At 36.0% G+C, this 21,936-nt stretch overlaps 1 protein-coding gene across 1 annotated transcript in view; it reads right to left on the bottom strand.

The window, feature by feature from the left end:
- The window catches only part of SPATA7 (spermatogenesis associated 7), a 35,834-nt gene that overhangs the window by 13,029 nt on the left and 869 nt on the right, over positions 1-21,936 (bottom strand). Inside the window, exons 2-5 of the mRNA XM_042863983.1 lie at positions 13,734-13,814; positions 12,639-12,731; positions 11,348-11,395; positions 1,792-1,925 (exon numbers count right to left, since the gene is read on the bottom strand). Coding sequence (XP_042719917.1) covers positions 1,792-1,925; positions 11,348-11,395; positions 12,639-12,731; positions 13,734-13,814 — 356 coding nt within the window. The remainder of the gene's footprint in view (positions 1-1,791; positions 1,926-11,347; positions 11,396-12,638; positions 12,732-13,733; positions 13,815-21,936) is intronic.

The raw sequence follows: 21,936 nt of genomic DNA, 5'->3' as shown, positions 1-21,936 counted from the left end.
TTACCATGCACAAAGCATAGGCTCAATTTAAAACAGTTTCTCTGCTCTAGTACAACACTGAATAATAAATGCAGCTATGGAAAAAATGCAGAATGATGAAATAAAGGCAGCAGACTTACCAGAAAGCATAAACAGTGATTGATAATGAAAATAAAAAGCCAGCTGTGTAAATCAAAACTGACTAGCCATATTAAGCCTAGCCTGGTCAGAGCTGTAAGTTTTGCTGCAAACTCTCTACATTATCATAGGTATCCTTAGAATTTGCTTTCTAAGTATCACCTATTCTGATAGCTGGTAAAATACAATTAGAATGGCTAAGTTATCTTAACAATGCATTAGAAAACATCTAAACCTTAAAGGGCAAGAATCCTTCCTTGGTGTATGAACAAGCACAGGAAACCAATGCAAATTTTGTGAAATTCAGGTTAAATATGGACTGTCGTATTTTTTCTACTAAAAAAGAGGCCAATTAACTTCCTCTGCTTACCCTTCCACCAGAAGATTCTCTTACAGATTTTTACTTCTCAACCCTACAGAAGCAAAACAAACAAACAAACAACAACAAAAAAAAACCCATACCAACCAACCAACAACAACAAAAAAACCCTCAAACCTATTATATCAAAAAAACAATTTTTTAAGCGTTGTTAAATGCTGACTTGGCAAGCCAAAAAAAATCACTCATAAAATGCATCTTTCTATTGATATTCTAATTGATACATTCAAGTTCAGACTCAGAATTTTTTGTTGATTTACATCCTGAGGCTAGCAAACATAAGGAAAACTGCAGTTACTCTTGGCATGATAAAAACTACATTTTCAGGACAACTTTTGATGGGAAAGCATCTGTAATTAATTAGTAGAACTGAGAAATTATTGTAGGAAGACTTTGTTTTGAAAGCGATTAAAGCAAAGGAAGAGTGACAATCTCATAATGATGTATTAAAGACCACACATCCTTTTCCTTAGAAATGATAATTTATATAGCAATAAGAGATTTTAAGCCCCCTTTACTTGTTTTTGCAGTGAAATAATTAAAGGAATTTATCTGCCACCCAGTATGCAGCAAATAGCACAGAGGAACAAAAATATTATCAACAAAAGATAACACTTGGATTTTAAATATGACACTTTCTCCCTTCTCTTACTCATGCCTGTGATTTCATCCGTAACTAAGAGCCATGTACTGAATTTCAGAGCATTAAGTCTCACTACAATAAGGTCACACTCAGACTGCCCACTGCCAAAAACAAACGTATGAATGATGCACTTGGCACCAAAATCAACAAAGTTAAAATAGCATTTTTTTTTTTTGAGTTGCAAATTGCTCTAATTGCTCTTGTACAGGAATGAATAATATTATATAGTTTATTAGACTACTTATTATTTGGGAACACACACCATACAACTGGGTGAAATTCCAGTCAAAATAATTGACCCTATACATACTGACAGAAAAGTATTCATCTTCACTCGTTTGGACGGCTTAAATACCATTTTCAATTTCAGTGACAAAGAGAGAACACGGGGATTTGACCTGAAATGATACAGAGAGAATTCAAGGGTAACTACAATTTGGATTTATCACAAGCATGCTTTATCCACAAACCTGCCACCTTTATCAGAAGGCTGAGGCAGGGTTGGGTGCACACCAGGAAGACAGTTGTCTTATCTTCTATTGTTAGAAATATACTAGTCCTCCTTCTAGAACTACTGCTGCATTGGTGATCAGCTGTTATTATGGGAGGCAAGCTAATTATGATATCTACTAAATGAAATTAAAATATCTACCTTTCCAAAAGAGGTTGACAGCATCTTTCCACTCTCTCTTGAGCTGGATCGTGAGGCACTTTTGCTCACATTCATTTCTTTTTCATACCTGGCTATCTTCTTTTTCAGTTTCTCTCTTCTGTGTTGGTCAGCAACTTAGGAAAGAGACAAAGTTGGTCAGATCCAATCTGAAATCTTACTCTCTTCTTGTCCTAAGTGATTTGAAAATATCAAAGGGTTTCCCAGATGTTCAGCAAAGTGGGACCATAAAGACAGGCTCCACTCTACTCAGGAATTATGAAAAATTACCTCTATTTTTAGAAGAAAATTAACATTAGAGTATGCTAGTAGCTGAAGCTTCTCTTGTGTATTCCCAGATCTCACAAGTAGCACAAGATTGTGCACTAATTCCAAGATCAGCAATGCTATCAGAATATTCTGCTTGAAAACTCACAAATTTGCTCTTAAACTTTTATGGATTAATCTCCTCTAACTGTACTCTCATCCAATATTTCAGCAAGAAACAACATGTGTGCTGGCTAGCAAATTTGCAATATACAAAAATCCATGTTCAACTTATGTCAAAATAATCTCCCAAATACAGAAATCCTCTACAAAAAAGTACATTTATGTCAAGAGTACAAACAATGAAGGCTAACTGTGTGAAAGGGACACTGCCTGATCAGGAAGAGAAACTATTATTGGGGTATGATTTCTATGCTTGAGTTTGCTATCAACTACATCTGTTATCTTAGATAGTAAAAAGGATTTTTTATATTATGAGCACTTAGGTGCCAAAGATGATGAAGTTCACAAAATTAAAAAATCCAGCTAAGACTGATAAAAAATATGAATAATTTCATTCTCAAACAATATACACATAAGCATACTTCGGAAGTCTGAATACACAATGGAACCTGCTTAACTCTTGACTACAATTCTCATTTATTTAATACAGACTCAGATATATCACAGAATCGTAGGGGTTGGAAGGGACCTCAAGAATTGAGTCCCACCCCCCTTCTAAGGCAGATTCCCCACAACAGATCACATAGTAGATGTCCAGATGGGTCTTGAATATGTCCAGAGAAGGAGACTCCACAACCCGCATGGGAATCCTGTTCCAGTGCTCCATCACCCTTACTGTAAAGTTCTTCTGCATGTTTGTATGGAACTTCCTTAACTTCCATAACTCCTTGTCCTATCGCTACACACCACCAAGAAGAGCCTGGCCTCATCCATTCACCTCCCACCTCCCTTTAGATATTTATAAACATTTACTGAATCCCCCCTCACTCTTCTTTTCCCCAGGCTGAACAGATAGAGGTTACTTAGCCTTTCCTTGTACCAAAGATGCTCCAGGCCCTTCATAATCTTTTTGGCCCTCTCCTGGACTTTTTTTTTAGGAGATCCCTGTCTTTTTTGAACATATGAATGGCTTGTTTGAGACAGATGCACAGGAAGACCTTTGCATATTTCTTCTTCACTTTCAAAATGTATTTATATCATACTCCAGTAGACCCCAACCTTCACACAGATTATAACACTTAGTATATGGAAATGCACTTTGTGGATTGATGTCATACATTCTTCTAGACAGCTGAGAACTACAGCAATCTGGGGACATATAATCATCTTTTAAAATACATGCATCTATGTACATTAACCTGAGAGACTGAGTCTCCAGGACTCTGTTAAGTACATATATTAATTCTGTTGAACATTTTAGTCCCCTTTTAAGCTACAAGTGATTCTTTCAAATATAAAACCCCTGCCCTCACTCCTGGGGGAAATCCCTTTCTCTTCCGGTTCTTACAATTGATAAGTAAAAGACAAAGTAATTTCTTTTATAGCTGCTGATTTGTTCAGCATATTCCATTAAGGTACTTCTAAAATAAAGTTGCTTTTATTACTGGGAAGCCATTAGCTGAAGTTAAGATATGCTAAATTATACAAATCTGAATTAAAAATACGACTTACAACTGAATTAACCATTAAATAAGCAAAACTCATTATTTGTCTTCCTACACTAAACTGTTATTATGTGTCTATTCTATATTATTATTATTTCTAATTCTATTTGTCTTAAAAGCTACAGAAGGGCACACAAAAATTAGTTACAACTGAAAAGTTTAATATGCTTAGATAATTATGCTGGTCTACCAGAGCATGTCTGTATATGCACACAAATGAAAGCTGTATAAACTGAAGTCTTGCCCACTTCTCAGACAGAACGGTGCATGAGTATTGAATAAGTATCTTAGGAAACAACAAATGAATGAGTGACAGAGCTCTACAAAGCAATGATGCAAATCAGAATTACAGGTGTCATTTTGTAAGTACGAGTAGAGGCTGAATGAGAAACTTCTTTACACTTAAGTGCTTAGAAGGAAAGTGGGCTTGTCTTAGAAAACACGTGCTTAAACCTCTTACTGCGTGTTCAGCCTGCATACTGTGGCTTACTGGGAGTTTCTCAGCAAAGCATGAAGCTATGTGAATATTAACAAAAAAAAAAAAAAAAAAAAAAAAGATATTTTGTTGTCCCTTTGCCACTCTTTACAGAATAAGGTTTGAGATTTCACACACATGGGCAGACTTGGTCTTTACAACTGGAGATCAGAACTATAAAAGCCTACTTCCACAGATCTCCAGGACTGTGTGCTGTGACTTCTCTCAGCCAAAATATGGCTTGTGCCCAAGTCAAGAGTAAAGAAAGAAAGAACAGTAAGCATGCCAGGATGCTAAGGCTATCTTTGGTTGTCAGAATGACCCACTGGGACTACTGTCACCTAGATGGGAAATGTAAAGCCCTTGCCTCACACCAATGAGCTTATCTCAGCTAATCCATCAAGTGTGTTCCAAAAGCTATAAAGTCATTCATGCATACTACAAGCCAGAGCAGACACATGCAGAATAGAATGGTAGAAAATCCTAGCAGAGCACTCACTACCATGTTGCCAAATTAAGGAGATCTCGGGCTAGGTCTGCTGTAAAAGCTGGAAACTGTATAACCAGCAAATTTAGAGATAAAGAAATCCCTCTTGAATAGAGTTAACATAGGCATAAACAGACAACTAGACTAAGTAAGGGCAGCTCTGAGGAGACAGCAAGCCACACCAGTAAGGGTATAGACCCAAAAAATGCATACTGCCAGCCTGCCCTTACCTTACATATTGTTTCTCCAAGCAAGGACTGAAGAATCCAGACTTTCTGTTTGCTGAACAGAAAACGGTATTTTACAAAATGCCTGAGCATTTGATGCACTAATTACAAATAACATTACAACTGACAGAAGCTGAAGATACTCCAGACTGCCACACACGATGACTTGTCCTACATGTGTGCATATATGACACACAAAGAATGAGAGCACTATTCAGGAACAAATACACAGTTTTGAAAAGGAGATGTATCTGTTAAAAACTGGAAAGGTTCAACACTGTTCTAGATAGCTTCTGTTTCAAATCAATTACAGTCATAACTTCTTCAGCTTTCAGTGAGGTTAATAATCCAAATTTCACAGGATGCCTTTAGAATACTGCCACAGTAGTATCAACTGAACTTGTTAATAAACAAGTTCTTCATCTCTTCAAAAAGGATACACTAAGTATTTAGGTATTAAAATGACTGCCTATATACCCAAATAACATGAGTTTCTTTTTAAGCCTTGTAGAAGACTTTGAGATTAATGTATCTCATTGACTGCTGTGCTTAAACCACGGCAAAGATTTACAGCATAATAAAGAGACAGTGTATTAGATGATAAACAAAGTAGTAATTTTTGTATATCTGATAAGTTCAGTCTGCCAAACTAAATAAATTCCATAACTTATTCTACCCACTCCATGAATCTGTTATCTCAATGCTGCTAGCAGTGAGAGTAGGCATAAGAAAAACTATAAATTGTAGTGGTTAAACTGTAGTATTCTCTATAAAGAACTAACTATGAAACTCGGATCAGACTCACAGAACTAAACACTTTTGCTGAGGCAAATATCTTTTTCACAAAGTTTACACTACACTTAGAAAGTGGAGATCAGACTGTTACATTTCTCTGCTAGTCTTCCGCATTTGATTTGAAAGATTTGATTCTTTCTTCCTTAAAACTTGGCAGCAGCAGTGTTCCTAGATATATGCTTGGAATTATAAAAATGAATGGCAAAAAATGTGAAAGGGAAAAAAAAGAAATAATCATACCTACCACATTGCTAAGCATCTGTGCTTAAAAGGATACTATGATTTGGAATGCAAGTGATTGTCCTTCCCTCTGAATTTCTGATCTCTAGATTTATTACGTCACATTCCAGTACACTCTGCTGATTTAACCTTCAAGTAATTTCATTATTGATGTAAGTAAGACAAGGCAAACAATTAAATATTATGTTAGCCTTAAATTGACTAGCTCATTGAACGAGGTATCTCAAAAGAATTGGAGGAATTCTTGATGCTGGACAATGTCTTTTTATCAACTGTTTTTACAAAAACCCACTTCTGCTTATTTTTCACCCTCATAAGTTCTCCTAGATCAACAGTGCAAACATCAGCCTCATTTTTACTGAGCTTCCAGCGATCATAATAAAAATATACAGTGTATCATCAGGTAATATTACTGCTACAAGCAAGTTCTTCCTTCCACAAGCATTTTTACCATTACCTTCCTAACAGCAGAAATCCCCAACGCATCATGATTGATGCAACTGGGGTGAGTTCTCATCAAATTCAAACTGAGTTTTGCCATTGGTAGGAGGTTCACAATTTTAAATTTTTAAATTTCATAACACAAATTTTAATTTTCACAACTCTATGATTCTGCAGTCCTTCTACATACCCAGTATCAGTAACACTGTTTTATCAAATAAAGGAGGAATCACAATGAGAAAAGATGATAAAGGATTTGTTAAGGGCTTGATACCTACAACCTTGCTTATATCAAATAGAATGTTACTCAGAATAATAATATTTGTATCAGGTGATCTACTTAAGAAACATGACACTACTTGGCAAAGCTGCTAATAGCAGAATTTGGTCATTATTAAGGCTTCCAAGTAAAGCCTAGCAGTGAGACTTGAATACATTAGAAGAATTTCAGAGGGGTTAGAAGCACAGTGTTATTCCAAATCCATCCATCTCTGATCCATATAGGGTCTTCACACAGCACCTCACAGATACTCCCGTTGGTGGGATGAAAAGTACAGCAGCATGTGTACACACTGAAACTGTGAAACTGCTGCTCCCAATCTTAAGGTATTTCCAAGCCTACTCAGAAGTCAAATCATGAATTCTAGAGAGGTATGCTACAGTTACTTTGTGTTCCTGATCAACAGCAGAAAAAGGTGTAACAACAATCCCTCCACTGCCCTCGGATGCTCTAACAATGGACAGACATTAAAGCTGGGTAAATTCCATCACATTACAGGGACACATTTTCAGTAATCATCATGACTATGTGCTGATACAACAACAATAGAAAAACATGTTTTCCTCTATTTCTTGATCTTTACAGGTCAAGACAACAGGCCCTTCTTGTTTGTGCGCTTTATTCATTATGGCTGTTAACCTCAGTATTAGCAAAGCTGGATTATATTTTTAGTCTGTTTAACTCTTTAAGTCAGATTAGATGATCTACTGTCATTTTGCAACCACAAACTATGAGAAAAACGCACCTTCTGATGTACTGAATATACATTTCAAAATGAATTCTTCCTCTTAAAAATAAATCTTTCAGTAGAAGATATTTTAAGTAAATAACTTGTAAAAAGAAATTTAAATTACTATAACTACAAGTATTGATTGATAAAGACTTTTACACTGTGCATTTCCCCACTCTCCAAAATTTCAGACTTGAAAAATATGCTGGAATACCTTTGTAAAAGCACATTTGAACTGTGATAATGCAAATGTTAGAGCTGTTTGAGTGTCTCATTTTAAATGACTTAAGTTGCTTTTAGCTTTCATTTTCAGAAATACATTATGTAAGGAGAAGACAAAACAGAAAAGCTAAGAATAACAAATGAGACATTTTGTGAAAGCCTCCTGTGAACAGGAACAGGATACTTAGCCTTCCATAGTGTGAAGGGTAGAGAAAGATAGTGCAAAATATGTATGCAATCATAGGAACAATTCAAATAGAGTATCACAGAAGAATATACACTTATTGGTATTTCTACATTAATCCAAACCCCAAACCTCACAAAAGTATAAAAAAAAAAAACAAAACAAAAACCAAAAACCAACAACCAAACAAAAAGGCAACATCATTGATCAGACTGAACTGTTTTCTTGCTCCCTGCAAATATTCAAGCTTTCCCTGATGTTAAAATAGATTTCTGGTGGGAACTTTTCAGAACACTTTTCCTTCTTTTTCTTTCTTTTTTTTTTTTAATTTTTTATTTTTATTTTTTTTTTGTGCCCCCCCCCCCCCAGTCAAAGACACTTGCATTCCAAACACACTAATCACTGGGTTCAGGCTGTGCTATCAATATACTTGTGGAAAAACCTCTAAACATATGGGTTGAAAAGACAGGACTGTTAGGAACCAGGCATGTGTAGCAGCAGCTGTCTTACTTGGCATAGCTTATATCAACTTTTCTGGCACAAATTCCACAACCACAGGTTTCTAATGGCCACCGGTATCAATCAACATGCTTGGACTAATTCTGAACATACAAGTTTCACATTTCAATAAGTTTCACATTTTAACAACTATTTTAAGTCAATAAGGCTGATCTAATACACAGGAACATGTTCGCTGCGAGCTCAGTTGCATGGCAGCTTGCCTTTTTTGCTGCCAGCTAAGATACCAGGAAAAGAACAGTGGAAACTAAAGCCACCTTAAGGACAGTACGCATTTAGTTGTCCAGGGAGCATGCCAACTACAGTATCATGTTTAATTCTTAAACACTAATGACTGATTCATGGCAACAACCCCAAAGGGAAATACTCACCTGCTATTTTAGCTATATGTGATGCATATTTTTAGGGGCTTTTTTTTAAACACTGTCTTCAGGAATTCTGTTTTGCAACTCTATGCTATTAATAGATCTGAACATTTCAAACGGAAAACCTATTCCCCTTCTCCATTTTTTTAAAAAGAGAAAAGTGGCAATATGCTTCCCTTGAGGCAATAATATGCACAGAACTATGTGAAGAATAAAGCTGTAAACTCCTTGATCCAAGGGACACTATCTATCAGTTTGGCTGATAGTCAGTCACACTGATATTGCATCTGAGACTGGTGTGTCCCTTCTCCAGTAAGAAAAAAGATACATTTGAAAATCCCGTTGTGTACTTCATTCACGAACAGATTTTTCAATAGCTCTGTTTTCAGTACTACTACCTGAGTACTAGCTGTCATCTCCACCGTAAATTTTGTAATATCCCCTTTGAAAAAGGTGGATATTTTTCAATTTTTTTTTTTTTGGTGGATTACCAGAGAAACAATAAATGATACCTAGCACTGAACTTAATATCTGGACACTTAATACTTGGCTATTAGCACTGAAATCTATAGTTCTTCATAAACAGTGCTTATAACAGTGGGGAGGGGGGATGAAAAACAAACAACCACAAGCACTCTAATCTTACATACGAAATTAATTTAAATTGTTTTCAATTTCATTCTAAATACCAGGAGTTTCTAAAATCAGTGCAGATATCGGCAAAGGAAGGTCTGAGTACCTTAACTACCTTGAAGACTATGAGACCACTAATCAAGAAAATGAAAGTAGATGTGTCCCCACAGAGTATACCTTTGCTAAGTCTGCTGAAACTTCAGCCTATGTCTGCTTATAAAAAGATCTCAGACAGATGACAAAATATATTAAGACAGGTAAGAAAAAAAGTGTAGAGCTGTTGCTTGTTGCAACCATGTTCTAATAAGGTAAAAAACATCAGCAGCTTTTTCTAGTGCAGTTTGAAAATAGGTGAAAGAGCAAGTTAGTGAAATTTAATGCACCTATTGAACAGAGAGATAAAAACTAACGTGGTAAAAAAGGTGAAATGTTTCCATCACACTCTGTATAAAAGAGATTAATATTCTGTCTGTTATTAGGACAGAGTTACATAGTCAGACTCTAAGATGAACTGAAACATACTGTAAAAGCCTACTACCTAAAACAGAAATTTCTTCACTACAGAGCACACCTGTTACTGTTGTGACAATTATCTGTTAAAGTTGTGTAGGTATCTTCCAAAATGAATTTATTCTGTGAAACTCATGCTGGTGTGAAACACACAAGATCATTTATCTGTATTTTATCTGTAAAGACAACAGACTAACATGATCAGGCATTAGCTGGTGTTTAGAAAGACCCAACACCTGAAAAGGTATGGAAGAGTAATAGTTAATTAGGGAACCAAGGAAACAAAACATTCTAGCAATTCCAGAAAGAAAAGCAGGAGGATTTTACTAGACACACACACAGGTGTGATTTTTTTTTTTTTTCCTTATACCAGCCTTGTTTTATCTTGCCCATTTCAAAGCAAATTTTGGTATAGCTGGAGGTTAGGAAGGAAGGTTTTTTTTTTCAGACGATTCTGCAGAACACATGATCTGAAATTCCTACCTCAATCTGTAAACTATAGATAGCCTTGTAATGTTGTTCCTAATTGTGCTGCACCTTTGGAAAACAGCCTGTTGCCTCATTCACTCTCAACTCCTTAACCAGAAGTAAAGGAAAAAAAACTAACAAAATGCTGATGTCTTTCTGCCAAAAGGATGAGTGATTTTCTACATAAGCTCTGGTTACTCTCATCATTTAGCAAGGTATTATCACTTTGGTCTGTCTGGATTTGAGACTAATAAAGTATTCTATACAGAAAAGATTTATCTTTCTATCCTAAATAAAAGTTTTTTCCAGTATCTCAGCAGTGGTAACTGAATACTGAATTGGAGAAAAAGAACTTTCTCTAATTGGATTAGAAAAAAAGATACCAGGTAACAGAAATACATCTTTGTTATTTTAACCAACAGCTGCTGTTCACCCTTCCTTGATATTTATTACTCCATAAGTCAATGACTTGAAAGTATTGCTCTTCAGCTAAAACTGTAAAGAAAAGCAACAGTACTGACACATTTCATCACCATTAAGAAATGAGACAACTCTCGGGAAAAGTAACTGCATTCAAGCTGCTGAGCTGGGCATTTGTGACTGTGCTTTCTGTCAAAAGGAACAGCAAGTTTTAGTCCCAGTTCCCATATGCCCACATTCCTAAAATTTCTCTTAACCTTGTACTCATAAGTCCTCTTCATGAAAGTCCAAGCTTACTTCGTATCACAAGAAATGAGAAATTACTGCATTTCTCCTCTTCTACTGCACTGACCATGCAGAAAAGGAACCTAAGTAAAATTAGTTATGATCTTAAGTCGAATTAATTAATCACTGATAGACAAAGTCCATCTCACTAATAATCCATTCACTGCAGAATCTCACCTATAGATAAGAGCAGGATAAGAAAAGCTGAAGAAACAAAAAGATAGACATATGCTTCATTATTCTCCTATTCATCTGGCATTTGCTTTGTTAGGTTATTTTTACAAAAGCTTTTGCAGAAGAAAAGATAATTCACAGATACTTACGTTTAATGCTGCTCAACCTACTTCTGGGCACTGAACAGTCTACAGCTGCTAAAAATAGGAAAAAAACAGATGCAATTCAGTATTAGTGTTTGTCATGCCTAGAAAAAAAGTGATAATAAAACAGGACATATGCTAATTTAATTAGAATAAAGCATATTTTTCACTATTTTAAAATACATTAAGAAATGGCAAAATGATAGGAAAATCAGCATAACCACATCCAAAACCCTGTTTCTGAAAATAGCTTGAAAGAAAGTATATAATGTTTTGGGAGGTATTCAGAAATCCTTTATCGCATAACTCATACTATTGCAAAATTCTCTGCAATGAATTTAAACACTCAGTACATTCTGCCAAGCCCTAGCATTAATATCTCTCGGACTTAAATCCCCACAACAAGTTTATGCAATGAAAAATAAAATGAAAAAAAAAAAGCTATCTACAGACATCTCTCGGCCCTGTGCATGATATTAACTTGAATAGCAATTCACACTCCTTAAAAATAATAATTTGAGCAATAATAGATTGCTTTCAGTTGTAGCATTAGCAATGGTCTGCAAGCTCATATAGGAGAAGCTACACATTTCTAAATCTGAAAAAAAAAAAACCCATAATTAAAAAACATATAAACATGTACAAGTTCAACAGGCTCTTACGTTCCAGATTTCACATTTGCCTTTTGACTAATGTTAACTACTTCTACAATTAAAATCTATACAGATATTCATATACATTTTTAGTGCTCAACAGCACAGATTAATAACACAACAAAGTTCTCATTTGCAAATCCAACACAATATGCAAACTCCTTAAAACTTGCTAATGCAATTGACTGTAACATGAACAAAAGATAAAGATCATTCTTTGGGGAAAAAAAATAAAAGTCAGTGGTCTTAGTTTAACTGAAGTTGTTCTGTAATCATTTCTAAAATAAATTCGGAATATTTGCTCTTGAGGTTATCTCCATATCCTATTTTATTACAGCACTAGTGCTGAATGAAGAGAATAAAGCACAAAGTACCCTTAAATAAAGTAACTTTGGTAGCATTCAAGAGAAAAGGTTTTCATACAAAGCTTTCAATCTGAATAACACACAAGTATTACTACATAAAAGCTGTATCTTCTTGCTGACATCATCCCAAGCATGAAACAGGGAAAAAAAAAAAAAAAAAGAAAAAAAAAAAGAAAAATCAGGCTTCTGACAACCCAATTCATTCCCTTTTGATATGAGCCTTTTCTAAAAAATGAGCTAAATCTGAAAGTGGAAATTATTTACGTATGTAATTTTTACCTTTGGCTGAAAGAATTCTGTTATAATGAAACATCAAGTGATCTCTGATCAGGTACTGGTTTGTCAGACTTCGGGAGGAGTCAATGCAGAAAGCTATTAAGATTAAAATTAACATTAAAAAGGCAGGTAAAGGAATATTCAAATCTTGAAGTTATTGACTGCAATTCAAATCTGAAAGCCAGTATTTCCAATAATAGTTGGACAGATGATCAGTAGAAAATAAAAGCCAAAAGAACATTAAAGTGGTTTTGCTCTTAACTTCTATCCTGTATCAAGTATTGAGATAAAACTCTGCTTTCCTGGGAGCTAGTTCCACGATCATGCTTCTGAAAGATTTCCACTTAAGCTTTCACAGACTCGTAGAATGGCTTGGGGCTGGAAGGGACCTTAAGGATCATCTAGTTCCAGCTCCTCTGCAACAGACAGGGTTGCCAGCCTCTAAATCAGGCACTAAATCAGGCTGCCCATGGATCCAACAAGCTTGGCCTTGACACCTCCAGAGAAGCATCCACGACTTCTCTGAGCAGTAGGTCATTTTTTCCTTCTCCCACCACAGTACCAGTTTACATCAAGCAACGTTTCTGGAACACTTAGTGTTTGCAGAAGGCAGAAGCTACAAACTCAATACAATATTACTGTGTGCTTCTCTGTTCAGTGGAAGCCAGTTTGTCTAACCTGACAGTATAACATGAAAGTATCTGGTCTCCTTTGTTGTCTAAGGTCTAAGATGGCACAGAAACATATCCTATCCCATCCCAGCAACTGCATGCAAAGGAACAGATTTAATTTCAACACTTCCTCCAAGCAGTAATTCTACATATTCCAGCTAATGCAGATAGGCTGCTAATTATTTCTAGCTAGCATTACAGTCCAGGCAAAATATTTTCAATAATGCATAGCAATTGCAAGTAGTATTAAATTTCACCAGTAGAGCTCAGTGCAAAGGTTCATGGAGTCATGGAACATCCTGAGTTGGAAGGACTCCACACAGATCATCAAGCCCAACTTCTGGCTCCAGCATTTTGATGATGAACGCAATTAATTCACGTACAGAAACTCTGTCAACTTTTTAATGAAAGCAAGTGTGTTACTTACCATTACTTTTAGTACTTAGCTGTCCTTTAAATGGACTTGCTGGACCACATCTGGGAACAACCACAGCTGGGTATTCATTCACTTTAATAAAATGTCAAACAGTTAGGAAGGAAAAAAATACATACTCTGACAGACAAGCAATAAATAAATAAATAAAAATATATTTCCCCAAAGAATTATTCAGTTATTGTAGTGCACTTTTTTCCTAGATGAAAAGTCTTCATTACACTATAATACTACAGCATAATTAAGCAACTTAATCAAGACGCCAAAATATGATTATAAAAACTTCTGCTGGTTCCGGGGCTTCAGCAGCAGAAGAGACCCTTAGATCACTTCAACCTGAACTTTTACACTGCTCATTAGGCTGCACAGAGATGCAGACAAAGTTTTGCAGCTATGATAAACTCTAATTTAAGTGTTTATTGATTGAATTTTACCATGACGACCTATGATTTAAAAATACACATCCAATTTTATTTAGAATTTGTAGCATTTTTAGAACAAATTTTAACAGGAGGTAGTTACACTGTTATTTCAAAGATAAGTGCATACAAAGCACTCTTTTATGGTTTCCAAGACCCTGCTCAGAGTACAAATTAAAACAAATGAGAGGAGTGGGGATCTTTTTGCCCTGGCCTTCAGCTGGATCAGCAAAGGCAGGCATCTGTACAGAATGACTGCAGATTGCAAGAAATTATGCTGAAAGATACAGCCAGGGTTAAGCCACATTTTTAAGAGACCCTTAATTCCATTTTTCATGGCTTTTTACCCTCCTTTTACCTCTGCTCAGCACCTTGTTTTCCATCCTCTCCATCCTCATTTCTCAGTGTTATGTGACAGTTACAAGTATATAACAGTACTGTTATAGCTATGAATGTCACCGCAGTGTTTCATACCTCAACTTTAAGTGTAAGAGCATGCTGCACGAGATGCTGTCCAACAATTAGTTGGCAGAGATCACATCAAAATAAATTATTCTCTTAATAATGCTTTAATATCATTTCCTCAAAGACATTACTAAAAAAGACATGTACTAAATTTCAAATGACTAGGATTAGTTTAGGAAGCAAAAAAAAAGTATCTTGAAAAAATAAATAAAATGAAAATGATTACTGTATGTAGAAATGTACCTAATATTTTCTTGAGACCTTGTTGTGCCTGGATCAACGTGCTCAACTCCCACAGTTGCAAAGCACAATTCAGTTTTGAGCTAGCAAGAGGGTCCCACATTCAGAAGAGCCTGCCTTTACACAGCTCCAGCTCTGACGTGGTGTCTATAGGCACAACACTCCCACCCCTTCCGATGGGAGGTGCCAGAAAGGGAGAACAAAGGAAAAGTGCTACCACAGATTTTTTCACCACTAGCCTGAAACTGTTCTTAAGGTATGATATCTTCTTTAAAGCCAAAGGGAAACATTTATGCTCTTCTGCACCCATTTTAATTGGTTCTTTAAAAAATTCCCCTTGTGGTAAAATTCTCCCCACTCTATTTATGATTTAAACATACACGGGCAAACAAGACTATTAAAGTATTAAAATTTCAAGCATATAGCAAGAATTTATTAGATTTAGAATGACTGCCTCTGTAATGATTGCAAACCTTGCTGAATAATGGCCTACTTTCTTACTATTTCTGTAGCAGTGTAACACCAAAGTGGTACTCACAACCTAGCTGGGTAACTGTACTGAAAATCACCTGAAGGTACAGTGCTCACATTTTTAAAGAATGGAAGTCCTTCAAAAGACTTAAGTGTTAGATTATAACATTTTGGTAAATAAAATTTTACCCTAATGATTAAAAAAAGAAAAAAGTGTAAGCTATTAGTCAGAAATGTAATCTTAGCAGACATATCAAAATCTGAAGGTTTTCACTCACAGTTGCTCAAAATAACCTAAAGCTTCCTGCATTTTCTGTATTTCAATGCCAAGTTATAATTCCAAAAGACATGTGACACCGTTAGATTAATGGTTATAAGGCCACCTCTAATTTCTATATGTAATTGTAGAGAGGTAAGCACGAGCATCTTAAAAATGCACAGGGACGTTCTCACAACTGCAGATGGTTCATTTCAAATAAGCTAAGCTTCTCTGCCCTGAGTTAAAGAGAACCAGATCCACTCAGAAACTTGTTGCTTGCACTGTCTGCAGATGGAAGTAAATCTCTATTCAGTACTAGAGGAAAATGCAAGGATTCTGAAATGCTCACTTACTTTGCATCACCAGCAGATGGCAACATGGATAAGCTGTACAGAAAGAACTACCTCATCGGTTCCTTCTGCCCTACACAATTCACGTGTATCAGAGTATCTGAATATTCTGATTGTGGGCATAGCACGCATATCTGTAGTGCCACAGCCCACCCTCTCTGTCCCTTGTGCCAAATGAAGTGATGGAGATATTTCTGTAACATTTCCATTAAAGAGGATGTTTGAATCTCTGCGAACCACCTCATCTCACAGAACTTGCCGCCACTTTTTCACAAAGGCCTCAAAGATACCAATTTAGCTGAAATAAGTAACAGTCAGTGCCACTGAAGCTGTAAGGAATAACTAAACTTTTGTTTTCTTAGGATCCAAGACTGTTCGTGTAGACATTCAACTGCATTTATCATTGCTACGTTAAGTTCAGCTTACACTTTTACTCCATAAACCTGCAGTCTGAAATTCAAAACAGTTTTTAATTTGTTCTCTTAAATTGCTTAAGCCAGAGAAGAAAATGGATCTGGTATGCGGGGGATTTAGTTTATGGCTAATTCAAAACAACTGAAGCGAGGTAGAATGTTAGGATTCAAATGTTTCACAGGATAGTTGCCTACTGACTTGAGCAGGTGTTCGTTTCAATTCAGTTTGTATCTTCACAGTTATTTACATAATAGCAAAAAATAAACTTCAATTGAAAGCTTACATATGTGAAAAAATAAAAAATAAAGGAGGTGGGATTTTTTTTTTAGTTATCAAATATGAACCTAACAAAACGACAACGGCAAAACAATAACGAGCACCAGGATGGCTGTGGGAGTGAAGAAAGCTGTACAGTTTTAGGACTTTGTCAACCCCACCTCTTTTTTTCCAAAACCAATTCACAGAAGTGCGATTTTTTTCAGCGAGAATATTTCCACTGATTTTGACAGTATTTATTTCCTGAATAATCAATTACTTGAATAGCATCACCTGTATGAAGTGGGCGTAGCAGAACTGGTCCTGGAACTTGCAGCTTTTGGAATAAACATTCCCTGATTACAACACACACTTCTACTTCATATAGTAACAAAGCCTTCCAGTCACAAAGTAAAGGTCTATGTAAATAGATTTCCAGATCTGGACTGGAAACACTTCAATATCATTTCATTTAGCTTAAGAAATTATTTTCTGAGTTCACAGCCTCAGAAACTGAGAAGTATAATGGACTCATAACTTCAAACATGTAATTGCACAATTGAAGCATACATATCCTCATAGATTTAAGATTTAATGGTCCACACTGAATACAACACTGGGATTCTCAGACCACATGTTATTGTGAAGTACAGAAAGCAAACAAATGATACATTACAAAAAAAATGAATCTGGTATTTTAGTTCCTTATTAGTGCTTCTATCTTGTTCTTGTAGGCTTTCCATGCACATGTGACACTACACAGTGACAAGAAAAACTAAAACAAACTAACTTGGGGAATAGTTTTTCCGGTTGGTATCTAAGTAATAATTGCATTACTCTAAAGAGATTGGTAAGATATTTTCTTCACATTATCTTTTCATTTTTATTTAAAATGCATTCTATTTTTATTTGCAATTTCAAAGTCCTAAAAATGATGGGAAATGCTGTTTTCTATGTGTTATTTTGTACCCTCTTAGTAGACAGGAAAATTATTTCCTTAAATTCTGCCTATACAGCCATTTCAGATCTAGAACATTAATATACACAGAAAAGATGCCCAGTCTTTCATTACAGCACTCTCATAGGAAGGATTTTAAACATGACTATTAAACTGCTATTTTTATACTTTAGATACAGCAAATTAAAAACACAAAAACAATTCAATCTAGCTCCCTTTACCTTACAAAGACTTGTTATTTAAAAGATAGCTCATAAAAATACAGAGACCTGAAGTGAAATATTGAGTACAGGCACCTAAATGCAGCGCTACAAGCCACAAGCCCTTCACCTAAGTGTATAGGGTTGCATGAGCACTGTGCTTCTGTAACAGCAATTTATAGATCTGAGGTTGAAACAACCCCAAGTCCTATGTAGATTTAGACCTCAGGTCTCCCCAGCTGTCCCAGTGGAACATGCCCATCACTCAACTAAGGCCACTGACCCTTTCACGTATTGGATTTTTTCACGGCTCAAGGATTCTTGCACTCTCTGATGCACAGCAGCCTCTCAGCTACAAATGTTCGAAGCACCTACAATGGATTAAAACTGCAGCACTCGCATGAGCAGTGACGATTTCATCTCCCAGAGGCTGATAAGGACATTCAACCCAAATTGACATGCTATGCAAATGCTCTAGCCACTACCCTAACTTCTAAAGGCTTTGAGCTGCTGCCTTTTCCACCCCTAGCTCCTTTTCTTCTCTTCCTTCACCGCTCCTGAATACTCTAAAACAAAGCCAGCCAGACATCTCCGCCCAAGCGGGTAACTCAGGCAACTACACACAGAATTGGCTTTTGCTGCAATCTTATCAGAAGCCAAGGATGCTCTATCACCCTTTCTGACTAGTTTAGCAATCATTTCAGTGGTTCCTGCTACTGACTCATTTGTCTAACTCCATACACACTAACACTGTACACATGGAGCGTGAAATCCTAAACACATCAGAAGTAGTAGTGGCATCTAACATTTCTGAAAAGGTCACATTTAAATGAATGAAATTTGGACCCACTAAATAGATTTTTACCCTTTTGGTACTATGAGAACTTTTAAATCAAAATATCCACGACCTCTTTATGCTGCAAAAACTGCATACAAATACAACACAGACACACAGTAAATACTGTTGTATCTATGTTAAGAGATTAACCTGATTATGAAAATGCACATTAGATTTAAGTTTTTTTAAAATAAGAAACTAACTACTATGTTTTCTGTTATATTAGAATGATGATACACTTTCATTATTTAAAAAAACAGTAACAATAGGATGGTCTATTAGTAATGACATTTTCATTGTGGCTTACTTCAATACCCTGCCAACATCCTTCAACTTTCTCAACTTGACTTCTTTTCTTCCCTGGCAGTCATCCATTCCCCTCACCCTCACATTCCCTTTTGCTCAGCTGTGGCTGTAGAGCTGCTGTATGTTATAATCAGCCATCTGGTTTATCTCAGTTTACATCTTGTTTATATCTAGTTAACATATGCTACAACTGGTAACCTAGTTTAAGCTTATCTAGTTGCTTATTCTTGGCTGACTAGTTGTTCATCCTCTTGTTGCTTATCTGGGGATGGCAACAGAACAGAACGCCTCTCCCCAAAAAAGTAAGGTAATCAGTTGAGGATTTTCTTCCCTTACTCAGAAACTGAGGTTCACACCACTCAGATTCCTACTTGTTGCTCATAGCTGGCTGAAATTGCTTAACATCTTCAGGACCAGAAAGAGGAAAAGGCTGGCAGACAGTAGCATTCAATCCACATGCTCCTTTTTCAGGAAGACAGGATAAAATATGGCAAGTCTTCTTTGCTTTTCTGCAGTACCTATGCAATCACAAAAGGTAACGTCTTCATATTTAGCTGGTTATGGAATGCACTGATAGTGTTCCATTCTATCTGAAAAGTATGAGGGGTAAAACTGAACACTTCATAATGACTTAGTAACACGTTGCTTTTCTTCCTGTTCATGAAAACTAAGTAGAAGACTCCTGGATCCACTTCTGGTTTCAATTACAAAGAATAATTCCCATGGATCCTGAGAACACACTCTTAGATTTGAAGCTGTCTTTAACAAAACCACATTTAAGACTTATTTAAAAAGTAGAGAATCAACCAGAAAAAAAAAAAAAAGTGTATTGCCACTGTTTTCCAGTTTTTCTTAAGCAAAATGTGATGAATGAAGCTACAATATTCCAATTTCAAAAGGAAGTTCCAAATGTTCCATTTGAATTTTGCATGGGACCATTTGTGTCAGAGGCAAAATATTATGAAAGTAATTCTCTGAATCATTTCCTGACATGCGCACCATACATAATCTTCTAAGCCATTAATTAGATAGGCGCTATTTATATGCTTACTCTGCTGGATTACACAAAACCTCTTCTTTACATCTACTCTCAGTGTGCAAGAGTTGGGTCACTCAGTCCTTTACAACTAATAATGCAACAGTTTTCTGCATAAATGAAAACTATTCAATGAAAATACTATTTCAAAATTCAAAACCTCCCCTGATCAAAGAAATCTAACAGAATAGTAGAGCAGCCTTCAAATAGGCTCTTTTGAGTCTTATTTAAGCAATTCTTGAAAAACATTACAATTTTCCAATTAGCAGACATCATATATACCTCTACATGCAGACACAGAAAGAAAACCACACTCTACTCAGTTTATAGTGCACAGAGAGAAAAGGTCTCTTTTTTTTTTTTTAATTTGTGCTGACGGAATACTCCATCAGTATTTTATCTTCCATTTTCCCATATTTCTAACTGAAAAGGCACAGCTGGCACCATGCAGAACAGAGAACAGAGAATCCTTGTTTCGCTGAGCTGCAGGTAACATTGCAGAGTATGATTGGAGCAAAACAGCAAGTAGGGTTAATGGTTTGAATCCTGCTACTTTAGCACATATTTCATTTGAAGCATGCCAGAAACCTTCAATGAAATTGGACCTATTAGGTATTTCAGTTCCACAACAGTTTTAAATCATTTGCTGAACGAAGATAGGATGAGTCATACTATGTGAGTAAGTCACTGAGTAGGCTATTTTACCAACGGGCAAAGTAACGACAGGTTTAAATGACTGGTTGAGACAAGGTTTTAATTTGGTAAAAAATTGTGGTCAGTGATTAACATTTGCCCCTTTTGGTTAAAATATATTGTTATGGTTCAACTGTGACTTCCATATGTCCTTTCTTTTTTGAAGATACAAATATGATTTTTCAACTTTCATGCTGGTCAAATTCTGAATATTCAGAATGGGTATCACCAAGTTGATGCTCGTGTATGTATTACAAGAACTCTGCAAGGAGTACAACAGGTTATAAAATAAGAAATCCCCCCTAAACAGTACTAACCTTCTGGACAGACACTGCATGGACATGACTATTTTGTGTAGAATACACAGATATTATTTGTTCTGCCCCTTTCACAGACTGCCTGTAAGCAGCTGGAGGGCTGTTCTGCCAATTTTGCTCAGGCAAAGTAAGGTGATACTAAGCACTCAAGCAATAGCATTTAAAGAGATGATTCTTTCCTACTTTCAAATTATTTTGTATAATTGTTTTTCATTTGTTTGACAACAAGGGTCATTCAGTCAAAGCTTCTGCAGCCTGAATGAAATTTAGATCTTATATTCTATTTATTCTATTTTTACAGTCAACAGACTGTGGTTGTCCATAAAAATAATTAGAGAATCAAGAACATGAACAGTGAAGAACTTGACAGATTTGTAGTAAGACTGCTTTCACACAGTGTAGGGAAATGTCTTTTATGGAGACTGCAAGAACATTAAACATGTATATTTATGCAGAAGATCCTAGTTTTTGCCCAGAAGTTTGTAGATTCATGTAGTATTACACCTCATGTTAAAACTCCACTCTGATATCAGACATCTTCTGGAGCGGCATCTGTCACTAATTCCAAAGACCTGATCTGACACCACAAAGATGCAATGTGAAATGTTATCTCACTAGATCTGACCTGACACAGCTGTGTACAATTTTGACAGCACAGCATTGAGTAATTCCTACCACTGTTTTATACCATTCATGCCATCAAGTTCACATCTAAAAATACTTCAGATACTTTCCAAGAGCTGGAACTAGCTCATGTAAATTTTTTTTTTTCCATGTTTATGCCTGTTTTTATCACAAATGACAAATGTCTCTATGAGTATTTGCAGGAACTGAACACAATGGCAGCCCACAGCTGATTAAATGTGGGTAAGGAATCACAGAATCATATAGAATCACAGGTGTTGGAAAGGCAGATCAGCTAGCCCAAGCCTCTTCCAAAGCAGGCTCCCTACAGTTCCACTTGCTGGGCACCACG

The sequence above is a fragment of the Lagopus leucura genome, unplaced genomic scaffold (assembly GCF_019238085.1).
Source record: "Lagopus leucura isolate 7727_CA_CO unplaced genomic scaffold, USGS_WTPT01 Super-Scaffold_1, whole genome shotgun sequence".
In the NCBI taxonomy this organism is placed as follows: domain Eukaryota; kingdom Metazoa; phylum Chordata; class Aves; order Galliformes; family Phasianidae; genus Lagopus; species Lagopus leucura.
The sequence above is the reverse complement of the archived record's forward strand: the minus strand, read 5'-3'. Positions and strand labels throughout refer to the sequence as shown.